Genomic DNA, 21753 nt, shown 5'->3' with positions numbered 1-21753 from the left:
AGAAAAGTTCCATATTGAGAGCTGTGATGAGGAAGCCCACGCCCTCCAACGGAAATATACAGATTCTCCATGAAATATGAAATTTCATTTTCCATTTAAATTTTCAATAATGTACTAATGAACTTAAGTAAACAATCTTAAGTTTAAGTATTTCTTGATCGATTAGTGGTGGAAAAAATGGAATTATTTGATAAATTACATTGTTATGCAACGTTCGCACTACCAGTTAAAACGGGTTTTTATGCTATCTTGGTGACATTTTTCTTGTTGCTAATTATTAAAACGTGTTATAACTCTGTAGTGTAAACATTGTATTATTAAACCAATTCTGCAGCGTTTTATGTTATATAGGTGTTTTATGTGGTAATAGGACTGACATAATTATATCTTCAGTACAGCGGTTTGTTGCATAATTTAAAACAGATTTATTTTAAAATTTAAATTAGTATCCCCAACCGTTCTATTTGTTGTATACTTTAAAACGCAATTAGAACTGTGTTTAAAATACATAGGGTAGGACAGATATTCTGACTGGATAAACTGGGAAAACAATTTTAAGTCCAGTAACGCTTAAGACATGGCTTGAATTTGAATCGAAAAAGAACACCCGCTTCAACTGCTGCTGGGACGGTAAGTTCTGTTTTAAAATTTTCCGTTGTGTGCAGTACGAAACAAAAGTGTTTGAAATTAGAAAACAAAAAGTTCTGCTGGGAATGTGATTGTTTCCGATGCAATTACACTCAGATTTTTCACGCAGGGGATACAGGCCGTGTAAATGAAAACCGCGTAAATTAAAAAAAAAACGCGTTAATGAAAACCGCGTAAATTTCAAAATCCGCGTAAAAAAACCTGAATGTACTCTCCTATATAAAATACTACGCTGCTGAACAGTGCAATAACTACAGAAGCACGTTGTCAGATGCCTTACTGATAAAAAACATAACCGAAATATGAAACATGAAAACTACAAAGCTACAAAGCGCCGTAAACATGGTTTAAGGTTCAAGTTACCTTTTTTAAGCATGTGTTAGAATTGAACGCTTGGTAGTGTGCGTAGAAAAATTTGTGTTCAGCTTTGCCACCGGATTACCCATTTAAACCTTTTTAAAACTCTAAAAGAAGAATATCAGTCGATTTATTAGATCATCACGATTCAATTCATGCAAAATACCTGCTGGAAAAACCATCGGCTTAGCTAAATGGTGCTTTTGAAAAAGTGGCTGTGGTTTTTTTCATTGCGCAGTTGTGTTGCGTACCCCAGCTCGGTGTGGTAGTGTGATAAAAAATCACAGCCACTTTTTCAAAAGCACCATCCAGCTAAGCCGATGGTTTTTCCAGCAGGTATTTTGCATGAATTGAATCGTGATGATATAATAAATCGACTGATATTCTTCTTTTAGAGTTTTGAAAAGGTTTAAATGGATAATCTGGTGGCAAAGCTGAACACAATTTTTCTTACGCATACTACCAAGCCTTGAGGTAACTTGAGCCTTAACAAGTTACAACGCACACGCATGCATAAAAATAAATATATTTTTTTCAAACGCAACACTCTTAAGCATCACACACCGTATTGAATTAAATCCAAACCACCCCACCCACCCACTTTGCAAATCATTCTGTGACACCGTGCTGGTACCCGAAAAATCCGCACACGGCCACCGCTGTCGAAAATGCATAGCGTCTACTGCTTAGTGTAGTGCCCAGCCACTGCAGCCATGATCTTACCCGTTCGACATAAGAACAAAAACTGATTTAAACGGGTACGCGTCACCTCTATTTATAAACTAACCGTATATGGTTTAGTCACTTAGGTGCGAGTGTGTGCAAATGCCAACGTTACCGAAAATCGATAGCGCTTATTGCATCGCCCGGAGACGATGTCGCTCGTATGGGATAAGAGCAACAACTGATTGAAACGGACATGCGTTGCTTCTATTTATGACTTTTCGTGTTTTATTGAGCAACTAAGTTGCCCTCTCTTGACGGCTGTGTCTGAGAAATCTGCCTCACGAATGGTAATTTTCCCGTTTTTCGTGAATTTTTTAATTTTACCAATTTCCAAAAGTCTACTTTTATTGGGGAGATATTAAATTATTACCAATATTTAAGTTAGGTGTTTCTGAATCGGTTGGTGTATGAATGATTAAAATCCATCTAGTAATATCGCAGTTATAAGCGTGCAAACCTTACATAGTTTCGTTAGATGGGAGATAGTTTAGATTTTAGAATGACACCTAACCCCAGATAGTGGAGTAAGACATTTTTAATGTCAAAAGAACTACTTAGACAGTGCGAAACCATGCATATGATATGCATTTATTTAAAAATGTATTTATTACGTACTTAAACAATTGTTTTGAAACCTACTTTTGTTGAGTCGATATAGTTCTACTTCGAGTTAAATTACAAAACATTTCTTTAGTTTAGTTTAAATGACTTTAAATTTGCGAATATTTGAATCGCGCTTCGATTTTCGCTTTACCATTTCGATCAATGCGTTGAACTATTTGTTTTTTGTCCAAGTTTATTAGCTCTACTGTTGCAAAAAGCAACGCGGTACTGGATTCATCGCAACGGCATGCACTCAAAGCACAGCGCACTGCATTACTTAAACATATCTGTCAGCTACTGCTATCGTCTCCGCTGCGACGTTCGACCAGTGAATTAGCTCGCCCCGCTCGCCCAAGCAATGCTGAAAGTTATACATCCGAGGATAGAGTCATCGGCAACATCAAACAGCCAATCAGAGCCATGAAAAGGAGACATCGAGAGCGCTAGGCCGCTGGATGCCTAGACCTGTCGCCCCACCCCCAGTGGTAGCAGTGATCAAATGCAGTACTCAGCGCAGCGTTCTTTACGGCCCGACGTTCGACGGGCGAATGAACCCTCTCGAGGAATGATATTCCTTAAATAGTCGAGGATGACGTCATTCATAGAAGCGTAGTGTTCTGGGTGCTCAAATTTGTCGTACGAGACGCTATGGCAAAAGAGCAACTACTGATTCACATAGGCACGCGGCACATTTATTTATAACTTTTCGTGTTCAATTTAATCACTTAGGTGCTTCCTATTGAGCTCTGCCTGAGAAATTTGCCTGACGAATGGCAATTTCCCCTTTTTTCGTGAACTTTTCAATTTTATCGATTTTCAAAAGACTGCTTTTATTGCAGAAATATTACATTATTACCAATATTTAAGTTAGGCGTTTCTGTATCGGTTGGTGTATAAATGATTAAATTCCATCTAGTAATAGCGGAGTTATAAGCGTGCAAACCTTACATAGTTTCGTTGCATAGAGATATTTTAGATTTTAGAATGACACCTAGCCCCAGATAGTGGAGTAAGACATTTTCAATGTCAAAAAATAAATAAATCGATACTTTGTAAAAAAGGTGGGTCTCAGTTACATGTTGATATAGTTTTCAATTCATTTCCATACCATACGATGCAACCATGCATCGTGCCATAAATTGGAACTTCTATTTATGTTTTGCAGGAGCGAAGCAAAAGCTTATGATTTATTTATATAATTACAATTTATTGAATTTGGCATACTTCTTGATATTTTGGTGAAGATTTATAGCTTCTTTACTATAATAGAACATATGATTGAAAAACTTCGAAGAATTTATACAAAGTTGACATTTATTGGATCGATATTAGAACATATGGATATATGTATATTTTCATCAATACAAGGAAGATGTTATAATATATGAGATGATTACAACATATTTCGGATATCAATAAAAGTATATTATGATAGCCGAGTTAGTTATCTCACGTTCACATAGACAAAGTCGTATATCAAAGTGGTATAATAAAAGGCGTTTTCCCATGAGTCAATGAGTTTGGCCCGAACTAAGCACACTTATCAGATGGTGTATGGGATGATCCATAAACGACGTAGCATTTTTTGAGTGATTTTTAACACCCCCCTCCCCCATCGTAGCATTTCGTCACAAACCTCTAAATACCCCCTGGTAATTACGTAGCTTGACGGTAACTCTGCCCCCCCCCCTTATCACCGTAAAAAAATTTAAAAATTCTATTCTATTCCCCTTTAAAAAAGCTACGTAGCATGACATGCTCCCCTACCCCCTGTCGTGCCACATCATCACAAAATACAAAACTCTCCCCTCCCCCATATAATTCTACGTCATTTATGGATGATCCCTATGGGATATGTTGCTGGCTCGTAAGCTGATGATTCAAGGTTCGATACTGAGTGAACCGATTGATAGGAAAGAAAAAATGCTAAAGACGGTTTAGGATGCCAAAATTTTAAAGTTTCATCGTTAAAAAAAACAAGCGGTTGAAAGATGTGTCTCATTCTTAGTTTTTATTTTATAATTATATTTTCCGAAAGCCTAATATAATCGTATATAGTAACGTTTTGAGTCGTAAGAGTGTATAAAAGGTGTCTGTTTATACCACATGAAATCAGACTAAGTACTGATCACAGTCGCATTTTTGTATAGTTTATATCGTATATTGAAACCCAATTTTCTCTCAATGTAGATGTATTACTTCCACTTTTGTCCGTATATAGGGTTGTCCCGCATTGTATACGACTTAGTTGTACTCTATATTTAATGTATAACTTGGTTTAACTTTCGATATAACTGCAAAATTGTTTGCTGGGTATAATGTCTCCCCCAGAAGCGTATGCTCTTATGATCGTGGAATTTTTTAAGACTTGAGTAGCAGGGCACCGAGTATGGCCAGAAACCCATAGGAGCAATGTGTAAGGTGTTTTAACAGTTATATGTCCAACAAAAAAAACACCTTTAACAGGCCAACGAGGGTACCCGGGTACCCACAAATTTAAATGCTCATAACTATGGCTTCCTTTAACCGATTTGGACACTTTTAGATATTTTGGATTCAGGAACTCGTCCACTTTTTGATTCTGTACAATATAACCGGAATAATGGAACTGGTGCTTGGTAATCCGGATTTTCCGGAGTAATGTTCCAGTACTAGGATAAGATTTGTAAATTTTAATAATGTAGTAGCAATATGAGTACCAAAACTCTTCAAATTGTTTTAGTAGTCTGGTTTTTATTGTTATGGGACCCTATGGCAATTTGAAAAATGGAATTGGAATGGAATGGCTACTCACGGTCCCACGGGAACCTGCTCCGGAATGTCCGTTCCGGGGTCAAATCACCAAATGGTATCCAAAACCACAAAATACAGCCTACTGATACAATACCAAGAATTATGATACCCATATTGCTAGTATTCCGTTGAAGTTCGCAAATAATACCCCAGCACTGGAACCTGCTTCCGGAAACCCGGATTCCCGGAAACCGAATGAAGTAACATGATTCATTTTTACCAAGTCCAAAAGTGGATGAGTTCCTGAATCCAAAACGGTCAAAAGTGTCGAAATCGGTTGGATATTACCTTAGTTACGGGCATTTTTGTTTTGTGGGTACCCGGGTACCCACGTCGGCCTGTTACGTAGTGTGAGGAGCCCCTCCCTTACTATATCAACAATATTATTAACCCAAAAGCTTGACTTAGTGAAGTCCTAAGATGTCACAGAGTTTCAATTTCCAGCTATGGATAAAACATGGGAATTTCATTAATTGAAACTTAAAAAGGTACCCGCGTACCGCGTCGGACACACAACGGTTAAAGTATGTAAGATTGTTTAGACTTTTCTGTATCTAGCAATGTTTTAAAAAAATAGACTTAGAAGATTGAAATGGATTCAAGATGCTATTTTCAATGTTTGTACTGGTCATAATGTTCATTTTAACTGTGTAAACATATTTGTAAAGAATAATAAGCAGAGGGTGGGTTTTAGCGCATGCAAAGTGTTTTCCCTTCCAACAACACTTCATGTTGACTAATAAAGGTCAGATGAAAAATAAACAACAAATAAACAAATATGAAAGAAACTGAAAATAGCTGAAAACTTCTTGGAATGTTATTTTTTCGAGAGTTGTCCTACTGGAACTGTAGAGCTAGATTCTTGGAAGTGCGCCCCGTCAGAATCATTCACTACAATTACAGACGATACGGGTAATGTCACTCAATAAAACACTGCTCAAGGCCAATTGCAACGGGCCGTGATTCTGAATGTAATATTCATTGTACGGTTTCGATAAGTGCGGGTACGGTTAGCAGTTATTGATTTCAAAGTGGCCTAGATTTCGAAATAAAAGAAGGTGCCGCATACGAAAACTATTTTTTGCTGAAATGAATCATTCCATTCAGAATCAATTAAAAACAATAAACATGTTTTGTTGATCAGCACAAATCAATTATCTGAGAATAAGGTCATCAGTTTCACTTTGAAGCTTTCACTTTGAAGCTTCTTTTGAATTAAAAAAAAATGAGGGCTTCAGTACCGTAGTACCGGTTCTCGCCAAAAAGGGTCGGTACTGCGAACCCTAAATGCCACCAAAGTACCACCAAATTTGTAAGTTCAAATCCTTGTTATTCCGTTACAGTTTATTTTAATTGCAAGCAATCTTTATCATAAATCAATTTGATTATTAAATATCCGTTAAAGCTGGTACAACCTATTTGTTTCATTTGACCAACTTAACAGTGCTCGCTTAAAGTTTGTTTGGGGTACAAATGTACCCCACAAAACCGTTTACGTTAGTCTTTTGTCATGTGTACATAATTCGGAAAATTTATTAAATATAGTTTTAAAAGCAAAATATCGATACATAGTAAGCAAGAAACTTGTGTAAAATTGTATAAGTTCCAGCTCTGCCGAATAATAGAATCTGTTATTTGATATAACAAAGCACTATAGCAAAGTAACTAGAAAATGGGCTTGGATCTGCATCGTAATTTTTACTTTTGCGGATGAAAGAGGCAAAACATATTGTATATAGTATGCAAGACGCATCATTCGATTTGATATCTTCTGCAGCCCAGGCTCTGGATCATACTTTATATACACGTACAATGCGCCGGCTCTACCTGTTCCTTCGACGCCTTCCTGTTTCATCTCCGTTACTACATATTGCTATATTTTTACCGTTTCTATTGGCGTTTGGTGTTCAAAAAAGCATCGGAATAAATAAACTCTTTGACCGGTTTTTGAATAATTGTGTCGAAATGGAAACTTAATAAGCTTTACAACGCCGTATAGATAGTCAAAATCGGTTTGAAACTACCGGAGTTATAGCAATATGAATGAATTTTGACGTATTTTAAAGATTTGTTCTATACAAAATGAAATATTACATAATTAAATGGTCAAAACGCGAATATTTTTAAACAGATTACTTTACGAATGATTTTAGAATAAAACTATCCAATTTAATTATAAATTTAATATAAATTAGACATATTAGAACTATTTTAGTCCTGGGGTACGAATGTACCCCACAACACCGCATACGTAGAGAAAATGTCGCCGCGGCCTGAGTATCGATTTTAAAGTACCTGTCGAAATTTATATACCATAATATAAAGTTGAACCGATATTTTCCGATAAATTCCTGTTGACTTGGTTTATTACTAATTATCATGGAAAATAAATAGAAAAGAGATTTTAGATATGAAACACGTATTGTTGAATGCTCTCTCATGAATGTTCGTTTTTAAAAATTACATAATTCAGCGAATCTGAAGAAACGGAATTTTATGCAAGAATGAAAAAATACAATATTTGAACACCAGAGAATACGACGAATTCTTGCGATTCAAGGGTGCGAACATTCGGTACGGTTATGTGTGTAATCCATTCGTATCACGAAGTATAATTCACTACTACAAAAAGAGACTGCGTTTTGTGCACAGACGCAAACAGCGTCAAGAAATGGTTGGGTTGATTTGTTCAAAACCCGAACCCGACCAGACCCCGACAATTTGTAATTTGAAAAACCTGAACCCGACCCGAGCCCGAAAGTTCAAAATTTCAAAAACCCGGACCCGACCCGAACCCGAGAATTTCTAAATTTACCCGAGAAGCTTAAATTTACAGAACCCGAACCCGACCCGAAACCCGTCGGGTTCGGGTTTCGGGTCATAAACCCGAACCCGACCATCTCCATTGAATACTATAGAACAGAAAATAGGCTCACATTAGCCCTCCAGGCCTCCTCGATACACCACTATCGAGCCGTACTGTAATCAACATCTTGAAGCGGGTTTCTTATATAGAAATCAAATCCTGAGTAGTCATAATAATTGGTGTATTATTAACATGAGAACTAATTAACCTCTAGTAGTAGAACTTGGTGAAAATATAAACTAAAAAGAACCAAGGTCCTTATATTTAGATAACTCTATTGAATCTATTGTGGCATGATGATGTTTACAATGCCGTTAATTCCATCAACCTTCGAGAGGGACGTACTGGAATGTTAATGCACTCAAAATTAGCTAGCCTACCCTGAAAGCGAACATAATGAGATACTATAAATCTGATGTAAAAGTCACCTTGGATGACAAACATCAAAAAGAAACAATCAACCAACAAATAAAACCGAAATAACTTTTGCAGTGTGGATTTAATTGTGCGTAATTACGATTCGAGTAATGTTTTTAATGAACAAAAGTATTAAGTTCGGTAAACCAAAAACAATTTGTCACCTGACTAATATTCTGGAAAACCAAAAAGTGAATAAATGATTCCCGGGAATCGGCAATACCTGGCAAGTTTATTTCCAGAAAAATCGTTCCCGGGATTCGTAACCCTATCATAAACATCTGCCAATTTTTAAATATAGTATCGTTCATTGAATTGCAGTTAACCTCTTGCCATTCCGATCAATAAGTAATAATAATAAGAGCACCTATGCTAAACAATAACAGCATCGTTCCTTGCATGATGACCTGTCTCTTCCACCATTTTCTTATGATTGAATGGAAAATTCGAATATTGGTGTGTTCGGAACTAAACATAAATTTGACTAATCACAATAGTGTTTACAAAAATGTGTATGCGTTGGCTTAGAACCCACGAGAATGTAAACACTACACGTTAATCATAATATAAATTAAACTATATATGTAAACATTATAAAATAAACTAAACTTCAGTTAGGTCAGCGTCTGCCCTATTTGTTGAACGCATTGGCTCAAATGATAGTGTGTTAATTGGAGCATTCGAATGGAGTTTTCGTTGAGCTCAAACAGAAACATTTTGTCATTCTTTTGTACTAATATCAATTCTATGAAACTTAGCGAAAATTTTGATGCACATTTAAATGCATTCCATCGATTGTAATGAGTAACTTATGAAATAGTGCGACCTCTCCCTATTATGGTTTAATTGGGTTCATTACCCTAATACGACCTCAAACAAAACAAATTATGCACCTGATAACCACAGCTGCTATCCTTCCGAACATTGTCGAAATCGTGTCGTTCCACTAGCAAACCGCTCCCACTATGCGCTCCAGGCCTACTTTGCACGCCGCCGGCCAGAAGCGACAGTATCACTATCACCAAACACTTCATTGTGCGCGCGGCAGTTCAAAGTTCACCAGCGACAGTACCCAGAACACAGGAATATTCGCCTCGCAGTGGTTCTGACCGTTCTGCTTCAACACTGAAATCGACACACTTTCGCAGTTACAAGTAAACAAATCGGCACTAGAATAGATAGTCCCTTCAGACCGTCTTCAAGGACCGATCGAGCTTGACTGGCTAATATACCACCCGATCCCGTCATGAGGGGCGTATATTTGCGGGGAAGCAAGCCGCTCAATAGTGATAGCGCATATTCTTCTTCGTTTCGTTCGAAAGGAACCGATATTGTCAATTGTTGCTTTATCGCTTCATGCTACGAATATTGGCTTTTACGTCGGGCGGAACAATTGGTCATTCAAATGTGCCAATCAACAAGTGAGTTTCATCGCCTACCTAATGCTCTACGACTGGCTACTAGGTAGGGTGCCGTGTAGGTCATGCAGGTTCAGGCAGGAGAACGGTTGACTGTCTATCGGTACGTAGGCCTATGATTGAGAATCATACGACTGGCAGATAGGGGTGTTAGTTTCCTTTGATAATGAGTGGCTTATAGAGAACTATTTCCTTGGAATATTTTGCATGGAAACGGTACAGCTTGCTTTGGTGAATTTCCATTGGGTGATGTTCTAACTGATCAACTTCGAATGTTTTTATTCAGGTAATCGTACCGTCATAAAGTGAGTGTCAGCGATGGCATCGAATGTGATAGCTGTATATTAGGCTGCCCCAAAATAAGTCTATGTTCGAAAAATCATGGTGCTCAACTTTAGAATTAAAAGTATGCATATTTGAAGCACTTTTGTAGCACAAATCAATTTTCTTTAAAATTATCTAGAGATTTCGCTAATTTGATTTATGAAAAATAGCCTTTTTTAGCAAAATTGTTGTATAGGATATTTTAACCCTGTTTCTATTAAAATCAAAGCCATTTCACGCCGTTGGTTAGAGCAGTGTCTTCAAACTTTGTTCAACAAAGTTGAACACTTGTTGTTTGGCTCAAATTGTAGAGTAATAATTTCTGCATCCGATTCGAAGTTTCGTTGCGCTCAGACACGAGCATTTCACCGTTTTCAGGCTATTTTTGTTATTATATTGGTTTTTAGAAACGAAGCAAAGCTGTTTATGCCAAGTTATACGCACTCCATCGACTGTAGGCCGATAAATTAATGAAATAGTGAGTTGCCCACTATATTAGAGCATTTTTTCCAGTTTCAATATTTCAAAACATTTTTCCAAATTTTTCTGTGAACATTTTTTCAAAAAAAACTTCAAAAATAAGTTAAGGCTATTAAATTAAAATAAATTGAAAAGTTGGATTTGAATGTTTCGTGTTCCACTCGTAAGTAACTGACACCAACTTGCTCAGAGTTAGATTAAATATTCAAACTTTCAGCAAATTCGCACCAGATAACCGCGCCAATTTGGTGTTAGTTTGGATATATAGTCTAACTGTTAGCAAGTTGTTGTTAGTTACTGACGAGTGAAATACGAAACATTCAAATCCAACTTTTCTAAGTTCGGTTTTGTGCCCTCATGCGTAAATTGGTTTTTTTCATTTCACCCCTATCTGCCAGCCGTATGATTCTCAATCATATGGGTCATTCCAGGCGAAGTGATCAAGGCACGTGTAATCGACCTCCGCGGATTTGAACAAAATTTGGAGAAATTGTTCATCTAGGGCCAATATATAAAAACCCAAATTTTTGTGACAATTGAACCACCCCTCGTGCCATGGGAGCACCCACCGTTTTGGCAAATTGCCAAAACCCTTGAATTTCTTTTGATTATATCTCCGGTTCTATTTACTCTAGAATCAAACCACAAGATGGATTTTGAAGAAAATTGTTCAAGGAGTCTATAAAAAATATTATTTTTTGCCGACAGTGTTGCCAACTATGCAATTTTTTCAGTTAAATATTAAAAGTTGATTTTTCTCTTAATACGTATATTTCAATTTTGAAAATTTAAATGCCATCGCGTTCCTCAGACATTTTTACATAAAAAACACTTATCGTCCCAATATAATATGAGCGCATCCTGCGATACACCGTTTTGAAGAGAAAAAACCGCAATTTCCCATATAAAATCGCAAGCGCACAACACTAAAAAACCAACTTGAGTATTCTGAGTTCAAACATTATTTTTCGTGAAGTAGACGAGAAATGATGAAAAACTACGTATTTGGTTTGCTTCTAGCAGATCAGGGTCGATTTTTATGACAGTTTGAAGATTTTCTCAATTTTGGCCAATAAAAATGGATTTTTATATGAGAAAATGGGAGTTTTTCCCTTCAAAACGGTATATCTCAGGATGCGCTCATATTATATTGGGACGATAAGTGTTTTTTATGTAAAAAAGTCTGAGGAACGCGATGGCATTAAAATTTTCAAAATTAAAATATTCGTGTTGAGAGAAAAATTTACTTTTAATATTTAACTGAAAAAATTGCATAGTTGGCAACACTGTCGGCAAAAAATAATATTTTTTATAGACTCCTTGAATAATTTTCTTCAAAAGCCATCTTGTGGTTTGATTCTAGAGTAAATAGAACCGGAGATATGATCAAAAGAAAATCAAGAGTTTTGGCAATTTTCCAAAACGGGGGGTGCTCCCATGATCCGAGGGTTGGTTCAATTGACACAAAAATTTGTGTTTTTATATATTGGCTCTAGATGAACAATTCCTCCAAATTTTGTTCAAATCCGTGAACGTCGATTTCAAGTTTGCATCTTTTTTTGATCACTTCGCATGGAATGACCCATATAGAAGATTCTTGGAATTGTCAAAACCTGCGCTGAAGATGTATTGTTTATCTTATACGAAACAATCCAAAAATGGGCCGGGGGCACACGCCCCCCCCCTTTCTTCTTTTCAGTTTCTGACTAAGTTCATGATATTCAGAAATTCATTCTGAAACAGTACTTTAAACATAGGCTTAACGAAATATTTGATTAATGGTATTTTCTGTAATTTAATGTAAACATCCGTCAGCAGTATTTAACTTAACTTTAATTTAATTTATGATTTAATTAACAGGAAATCTATTTCCACTGGGATTCCACCTTAGTTAATTATCTTATCTTAATTGCACATCAGATAGATATAAGTGTCTGTCTCAGCTCAGTTTATTTTTGTTGCTATTGTTCATGGGCTGAGACAAGTTGCGTCCACTACCAGGGGGCTCTTGTATGAGTTCTTTGGTGTGGGGGAGTGTGGTAAGCAATTACAAAAAAAAATCATTCAATGGTACCAAGTCTCTGCGATGAACATATTCTCATTTATTTAAATTTAAGATACCGATGTCGTTGGTGCATAGTCAGTGTTGGAAGAAATAATGAATTTGGGCAATTGGTTTGAACCATAAGTTTTAAAGTCGTTAGAAGTACTTTTTGAAAACTCGGAGTTAGTTACCGTCTTCGACAAAGTTGTTAACAAAGGATGGTGTCTTCGAAGAACTATTGTTTTATAAAGCTAGTTTTTCATACTGAGTGCAATGGTGATCTTTATTACCGTAAATGTAAAAAAATGCTTTTCCCTTATAAAATCCCATGCAAACTTTGAACGCAATGCGCAAACTCGGGGAGCAATCAACCACTCCCAAATTTTGCACATACATCTGGGGTCACATAAGGAACTCAAAAAGTTCTGTGTTGAATAACGACATATGTCGAGCCACTCCACTTTACATTCGGTGTAGGAATCGGCGGTCAACAACCCGGAATCTTCATTGAAGAAAACGGAGTCCTCCAAAAATCCGTTGGTCCGGTTTAATGTTTCTTGGTCAGCATGAACTCGCTTTTCGCCGTCTTCCCAGAGGTTGTCCTAGCGATAGGGAGGTCAACGACCTGAGTGAGAATAAAGTTACAGACTGCGGCGATCGCTGTCGGTTGATGGGCCGAAACAACGGGGTTTGAGGTACCAAGTGCTCTATCTCTCATTCTTGTAATTAGCACCACTCTTCTACTAGTCGACCAGTCAAACTAAATGGCACACTGATTCCCTTCCGTCGGAAACCGAAGATCTGCGGGATCACACTGGATCGCCACCTCACTTTCATACTGCACTTTCGATCACTCAAACAAGATTGCGAAAGCAGGAAACGTTTAATCTGTACCATCAGCTACTGGCATCTGACCATCTTCAGCGTCGGAGGGCTCTTATTCACCGTAAGATCTACAATGGAACGGTTTCATGACTGTATTGGTTCCTCTGTACAACAGTACGATACGACTGGCTTCAAATCTACTACAACCGGAGGTCGCCTATGTTCCGATCGGTCTGCTCTACTTCATTATGCTCCGATGCGTCCTAAGATATCTGGAGAGGACATCGGATAACGACTGCGCCTTACTACAGACTACCCAAAACATATTTCGGGAATACACTGTTCGGAGTCTGCATACATCTACCTCCAGTCAATACCAGCGGATGGTCCTTGTGCAGTTCGCCTGTTGATTTCTAAGTCCAAAGTCGCTCCGACGAGGATTCAAACCATTCCACAGTGGATCCACTCCATACAAAAGTTGAACAAAACCTCAAAAGTAGTTTAAAATGTCTGAAAATATCATCTAAGGGTAATGTTGGTGCGCTGAACTCGATTTTGATTAAATTAGGACGCTAAAATGAAAATTAGACAGCCTAGGGTGGTTCCAAAAGTTTTTTTTTTAATTTCGCAAAAGTGAATTTTATAAACTTCTTAAAACAGATACTTCGTAAGTGAACAGAAACATTTTGATTTCCTAGGGTAGTCCTTAGTAACGAGTATTCCAGGGTGGTTCCAATTTATCGAAACCTGGAGAATAAAAAATATGTAATTTTATACATTTGTTTGTAGATCTTCAGTTCAATCTGAATACCATCGTAGAAAAAATAATTCCTTCATAGCTCTTTAAGAGCTGATCCTCATGTACTAATTTGTGAACGTATGCGCATACGTTATACGCATATGCGTTTAGAATAGTTTTGAAAAATAGCATATCTAAAGGTGTTTGATAGAATTCCTTAAATTTTTATTTTTTGGTTTATTTAATTATAGTTATCGTCAAAGCTATTAAAAGATGACGGGTTTATTTGATTTTGATGAAGATCTCAAATCATGCCCTACTATGCTCTATGCACAGTTGCTCATACGATGCATGCTGTAGCTAAGCCGCTCAATACTTTTTCCATTGATTTTCAATTCCAATGATATGAATATGTCTCCTTGTGGGTACTGACTTGGTTTTTCGTACGAAAATATCCTGAGCATACTTTGCACTGTATGTGTATACTTTAAAAAAGAGACGTGAGCGTTTTTGCATGAAGCTCTCGTCAATTTGGAAGTGAATTATTGAGGGAGATTTTGAATTTGATTGTTGATTGTGATAGATTCAATCGGGAGTTTGCACTTGAAAATAAATGTTGCATTACTGGCCAATAACTAAAAATCGGGTAAAAAAGAACACTTCCCACACTCACGTGTTTATCTTTCATCGGTCCACCAGTAAAGCTAACGAGCAATACCTACCAAAGAGATAGGATTCATGGAACGATATAATAATAGTTGCAGTTAGTTTGCCTGATTTGAATTTTTCTATACTACAGATAACTGTGAAAATGTAGAAACACGAGTCATAGTTGCAAGACGGTTAAGACATACTTATATTTGTATCAAAGAAATCGCCCAAAACCTTGAATTTACAAGCAGCGTTCAGAAAAAGAAATGCACCGGTGAATAATAAAACAAAACTTCATGAAAATAAAAAAGTACCACGCGCCTCCACGAAAAAACTTATTTTTCAAATGTTCAAATATCAACCTTTGGCGCAAAACGGCGCAAGATGGCACTATGAGTTTTGAAAACTAGATAAAATTCTACGTCAGTTGTACTAGATGAGATCCTTCAACACGCTTTTACCGATAAAGAGATGACACTCTGAATGTAAATAAGTCTGCGTTAAACAATTTAGTTGTATTGATTTTATTGGTAACTTTTTAAATACTCATTATTTCTCAAATCGAAATACACCATTAAACTCCTGAGATGATTTTCTATTAGAAACGCTTATACGTGTTGTTAAATTATTATTGTAGTACCTATTAAAGCGAGATGAATTAGAATGAACAAAAGATGGGTGGGTAATGTCAGAGACATAACCGGAGTGAAGTAGAATACACTTTAGACCGGTTAATTCTGCTCTGGAATAAGCAATTCCTATGCGATTTTGTCGACTATAGCACATTCATAGTTTATTTGGAGTATTTTTGGAATTATCAAGTTGACAATTGGTAACATTCTTTGAAAATATTGTTGAACTTTTATGAATGAAGGCACGCAAACGAGCGTTTGACCGTCGTCCTACTACCAGCATCAGAGAAGTAGCAGATCAGCATTTTTCGCTACATGGCCTGTACCAAATAAACCGCTCGTAAGTCCACCGAAGGAAAGACTCCCCGCAAACAGTTGGTAACAGCCCCCTGGCAACCCTATACCATCATATGGAGTTTGACAGCGACCGACATATATGGGGCGTTATAGCTATAAAGCCCCAAACAAAGAATTATGTTCGGCACTATGCTCGATATTCAAGCATTCCACACGACGTTTTTCATCTTGTGGGATGATTTAATATCATATCATTCAGAAAATAGACATTTTGTAACTAAATACAGCTTCTAATCATTCGGTTCAAAATCAATGTTTTGCCTTTCATGGCAGTGATGCTGGATGTACAGAGATGTCGTCCTTGACAGGGGGCTGGTTTGCTACGAAGGCCGTGTAAAAGTGCCCCAGTCACGGTTGGCGTTAAGAAGCCTCATCACTACCGAACAGAAACTGTCGCCCTGCGAAAAATTCACAGCTATCAGAAATCGAGCGGGCCTAAATTGTGACCCAAAATAAACCACAAACCAACAAGTTGTTTTCAGGACCAGCCAATTATAAAGTATTATTATTATAAATGAAATTTTCCATTGCCTTACAACCTCCCTCCACCTTTACTTCCGGCTTGATTTACTATCAATCTTGATGATGCTGTGCGGCGGGTGCACTAGTTTTTATTATAGTGGAAAGTTTAGGTTTGCGCATTTTTCCCAAAAGTTTTTTAGCTGTTTTCAAGGAAGTTGTAGTTGAATTCAAAATAAAATAGTTTATTTCAATTGTGTGAGAAATGACCATCAAACGAAAACTAGTCTGGCTCGCTTGGAATCGAATTGTATAGACCAACCACTGTTTTCACAAAATCTGTTATTTTCAGTAATTGGACATTCTACACAACTAGTCACAACTATTTCCAATCAGCGCAAAAATCGAAGTTTTTCATTCAGTACAATAGCAGATTTTCACTTTTAGAAAAACAGGCAACATTCTGGCCGAAAATTTTGAAACGGAGCACCTATATCGAAACGTTAGAAAACGTTCGATTTTTGTAAATTGAATCATTACACTAACCTGTCTACAAATCACACAAATAACTTTTTTATTTTGTGCCATTCTACTTGAAAGCGACGATATTGTTCACAAGTGGCTCACTTACCATCCAACGCTCTAGGCAAGCCACTTTCTGATGCTTGTAATAACAAAACTTCAATTCAATTCTTTGTCGATACATTGATGGTCCTGAAAAGGGCCTTTTGTTTGGGCAGTGTTCGAAATTTACTTGGAGCTGGTGTATATGGTAACGGTTTTGGTGCCATCGAAGACGGCGTGCTTGGCCAACTCTTCTGACAGCAGCAAACGGACGGCGGTTTGAATTTTGCGGGATTTGCTGCAAACGAACTGCTGCATGCTGATGCTGGAAACGAACTGAGCGTGAGCAACAGCATGCTGAGTTTTTATACCTGACTACAGCACAATGTAAGCTCGTCCTTTTTTGTGTTGTCCTCAATATGTGTTCTTCGAAGCTCCACCCCTTCGATACACATCAAAGCGGGTATATAAAGACGGGCTTTTCGCGCGGAAGGTAACAGTGTTCGCTCTATTTTAGTGTTACGAACGGAGGTGGCAAAGTTAAGGGAAAGTCAAAGTCCGCTCGAATCGCGCCTGTCTTCAATTTGCTGTGGGCCGAATTCACCGTCTACTGTGGAAAGCCAATTATGCTGGGGATTCGTTACGACGAAGTGTTGAACAAACTGCTTTCCAGAGTGACCATTGCTCAGGGCGGTGTGTTGCCCAATATTCAAGCTGTACTGCTGCCCAAGAAGACCGAAAAGAAAGTATAAATTTACGGCGAGAAAGAAATGCTCTTGTAAAAACCGTCCTTTTCAGGACGACCACATATTTTTGATAAAGAACAAATTTGAAATTGTGTTTCCAATACGGAGATTATCAAACACTCAGGGTAAAGAGAGTAATGTAATACGGACCTTGGTAAAATGTTTGAGAATTGAAACCTTTTTTGAATGCGCCTAGTAAAAATGTTTTCCACTTCACTCCAGTTTGTTTCAGGTTATATTTGCAATTTGCGTACTGAAATACATCATAATTTAGGGTTTAACCCAAAATGCTCTCCAGGGAGAAACAGTCCATGAAACAGAAAATGCAAACTTATTCTTTGAAATGATTTTGGTGGCCCTGAAAAGGGCCTTTTTATAATGATGCAAGTGAGTTCTAGCTTTTCAACTTCCAAATCCATACAAAGTGCGTCCCTGCCGCTTCAGAGTATAGACGACATTCATTGCGGTTTTGCGCTTGGCGTGTTCAGTGTAGGTCACGGCATCTCGGATGACATTTTCCTGCACACCATCAGCATTCGTAGATTAAATCGGAGATGTGTTTTACACCACCATGACGAGCTAAACGCCGAATGGCGGATTCCTTGGATTTTATCACGAAGAACCTTGCGATGATGCTTGGTACGGGAACGCAAGCATGATACCGCTCATTGTACCGTCCGGACGAGCATGTTGCTCGTGTGGTAAGCGAGCACCCACTGATACAAAACAAGCTCGCGTGACCTGTATATATAACATTCCCGTATGTAATGAAACGCTTACATGCTCCTTTTTGACGGCTCTGCGTGGGATATGCTGGCAAATTGCGCATTTTCCTCGCTGTTTCCGAAGGATTTTCTGAAAATCCTTGTTTTGGTTTATTTATAGTAGTCGCAGTAATTTCGAAATTTAATGCGAAATACGTGCACAAATTTCCGATCAGATAGTGCAAAAATATTGCGATTTCGTCCAGTAGAACGGAAGATATTCGCATTTCAAACCTGGGAAAATTGCTCAACTGAAATTTTTGAAACGGGACCCCATATTGAAACGTTAGAAGTATTCTACTTCAAAAAGCGACTTTCACGCGGAGACGAGCCTCATCTCCGGTTGACTTCACCTTTTGCTCCAATCTCATACCCGCCCACTGTTCGTGGTCCGTGCTTCATGATTCATGCAGCAGTGATCACTTCCCGATAGAAGTCGCATACAATTGCGCACCCCCATCAACATCACGTCGCTAGCGATAGATATTCGGGGAAGCGGATTGGAACGCCTTCAAAGATATCTTCTCAAATAACTTCGACCGCAGCAAAGAATATTCCTCCGATGAACTAACTGAGCTAATCACTCGAGCGGCCGGCATCCCCAGAAACCAGTGGTGATCCCCCTCGTAATTCTACTGGTGGAATAACAAGTGACGAAGATTGTTTGGGATCGTGGTAGAGCCTTCCGAACTTTTCGTAAGGCCCTTACCAATCGTGCCCTTTGGGAAACAAGGAAGCGTTGCCAGAAAATCAAACGCTGATGCCAAGGCATCCAGCTGGCCAGACTTTCTGGATGGGATTCATCCCGACCAAACAACGGGTAAGATTTGGAGCTTAATGCAGTCGCAAACGAGCTCGGTCGTCACTTTGTCTCACTCTCTGCCACTGCTTCATTACCACCAGTATTTCTACGTAGGAACAGGATCCTTGAAGTTGATCCGATATCCTTCACTCCCGATTCCAACTCGGACGGAAACCAACCATTCTCAGAGACCTCCAAACATTGACTCCACTCTAGCCCGATCCGTTGAGGCGAAAGCAAAATAATACCAACGCAACTGTTAAATGATATGCGACATACGAATTTTTAACGGCGAATGGGCGAATGACCTTAACAGTTAAAACCTAAGTAAACAACAACAACAACAAGAACCCCTCGTCTAGGTTGATGGGTTTAACGGTATTGCAAACATCATCAAACATATTTCGTGCAACAGTTTTGAAGAGCCTCTGGCAGACAATTGCATTAATGTGGTTATTTTATTATGTCTCGATAGTGGTGCATCGAGGAGACCGAAAGGGCTTACGGACCTTTTTGTTTTGTGTTTTTTCATACTTTGTATCTACCAGCCCAAATTAACGTTCAACCACTAGCCTGTGCGAACTGGCGGGGCCGACTGGCGGGTCGTCGTGAATTGACTTTTGCTGTGGGCCGTGTTTGCAAACATTTTTCCGCAGCTTAATGGTGGTGGTGTTGGTGGACACGGCTCGCAGTGGGGGTCATTGTGGATCGATTTATCGATCGGCTTCGTCATCGTGTGCAGGTTAATGAAAGAAGTGTAAAAGTAGAAGCCTATTCGTGTTCGTGTAGTATTAATTGTAGTTTTTAGTGCTAGTGCACAATTGTTGTATGCTAGTCGTATGTCTATCTGTGTATATGTTCATCTAAGTATTGGTGACAGCTGAGTCAGGGAATGGATGCAGAACTGGCGTATATGATAGAAAAATGGGTAATTTATTGTCTCGAGTGCATTTATGAATCGTTTATCACTTGTCTCTAGTATTCAATTCGATTATATAAATTAAGGATGGAAAGATTGGGTTGGATAAATAAAGGTACGATTAGTGTTCCAAAGCACCCGAATCATCATTTTTCGGTCAGAATAGTATGATCAGGGCCGGCGGAACACTTTTTTTCCGAGTGGGTAGTAAGATTCAAAATGATTTCTCCTCGTCTTGACGAAAGTTCAGATATGGCATGTGTAAGTGAAAATAAAAATTTCCTGATATCTGGTGGCTATTTGGAAACACCCTTTGTTAACAGGACTGTATGTCCGACGGCTTAGCGAAAAAGTGTTTGTTGAATACAGATACTACAAATGTACTAACTCCATTCCTTTTCATTTCATTGCATTAATTTTCCGTGCCCTGCGATAAAACCTTCTTTCGCGGGTACTGAATGACAGTGTTGACGAATGGGAAAGTATCTTTGACGATCGAAATCCTTTCAGGCTTAGAGGAGGTCGATTTGAATATTTCTCCGATGGCAAAGATAATGCCGATAAGTCTCGTTTTCGATACAAATTATATCTAATACAACCTGCCCCTGGATGGTGTACTTCCACACCAAAGACAAGCCATCGATATATCGCGTGATCTAACTAAACAACCCTTGACCGTGTACGAAGAAATTTTTTGTCTACGTACCCGCTCGGGAAGTAGAAATTGATGGTGTGGTGTCCGAGAAGGGTCTTAATTGCGAATTTGGGCGTGGCTCCTTCTAGATTCCTGTGCTTCAGTCAGTGAAAATTAATGCATGCAAGAAATTGGGCTCAGCAAAATCGAGGAGTATAAGAAAACTTATTTTCAATTATCCTCATTTCGAGCTTTTCGCCGGCGTTGTTCCTCTAAAAATTATACTGTTGAACTAATTTCGAAAGAGGAGAATCATTTCCTACCCTAAGTTTCCTCCGAATTTCGAAAGAGGAGAATCATTTCCTACCCTAAGTTTCCTCCCTTCCTGGTCTCGGAAAGTCCACATGCGACATCCAAAACTCACAGTGACTCTATATTTCAGTCTTATTATTTTCCTAGATTCTGCACAATGCATTACATAATCTGGTTTTCTTCCGACGTGGATCTTCTTCAATTTTAACATTTTTTGCTTTGGTCGAGAAAATACTATTGAGGAGCGTTTTGGGGATGAAACCGTGCTATTATTTCAATCGGATTAGCCTTTGATCGGTACCAGGTATTGAAGTTGTCGCTTGTTACATCCGAATCATAGACAAAGATTATTATTATATTGTTTCCATATACATCGCACCTCAGCTGGTTCTAGAAGACTTCAACTCCCACGGTATGCCATGGGGTTGTCTTCATTCTGATAACCGATCCATCTTACTGCATGATATTCCCGACAATTTCATTGTGATCTTCTTGAATACAGTGGAAATAATACGAATGCCTCTACCTCGCTACAATCACTCGCCTATTGATTGAAAGAGCTACGCGTCCACTATATCTGAAACAATCGAATTAAAATAAGAAATTCCTCCGGTGGAAGTGTACAACGCTTTGACTGGCTTGTTTTTCTATACTGCGAATCCCACTCCGTTGT

The 21753-nt window shown here is 38.3% G+C and overlaps 1 protein-coding gene across 2 annotated transcripts in view; it reads right to left on the bottom strand.

Moving 5' to 3' along the window:
• LOC131683328 (lysosomal alpha-mannosidase-like) overlaps positions 1-9645 on the bottom strand; it is a 40804-nt gene extending 31159 nt beyond the window's left edge. The window contains exon 1 of one of the 2 annotated variants that reach the window (XM_058965206.1): positions 9304-9645. In XM_058965206.1, the coding sequence (XP_058821189.1) occupies positions 9304-9444 (141 nt within the window). In that variant the 5' untranslated portion in view covers positions 9445-9645. The remainder of the gene's footprint in view (positions 1-9303) is intronic. The other variant, XM_058965207.1, reaches the window with a different exon arrangement.
• Positions 9646-21753: the final 12108 nt, after the last annotated feature.

This window comes from Topomyia yanbarensis, chromosome 2 (assembly GCF_030247195.1).
Source record: "Topomyia yanbarensis strain Yona2022 chromosome 2, ASM3024719v1, whole genome shotgun sequence".
Taxonomy (NCBI): Eukaryota; Metazoa; Arthropoda; class Insecta; order Diptera; family Culicidae; genus Topomyia; species Topomyia yanbarensis.
This window is presented reverse-complemented; position numbering and strand designations above follow the sequence as displayed.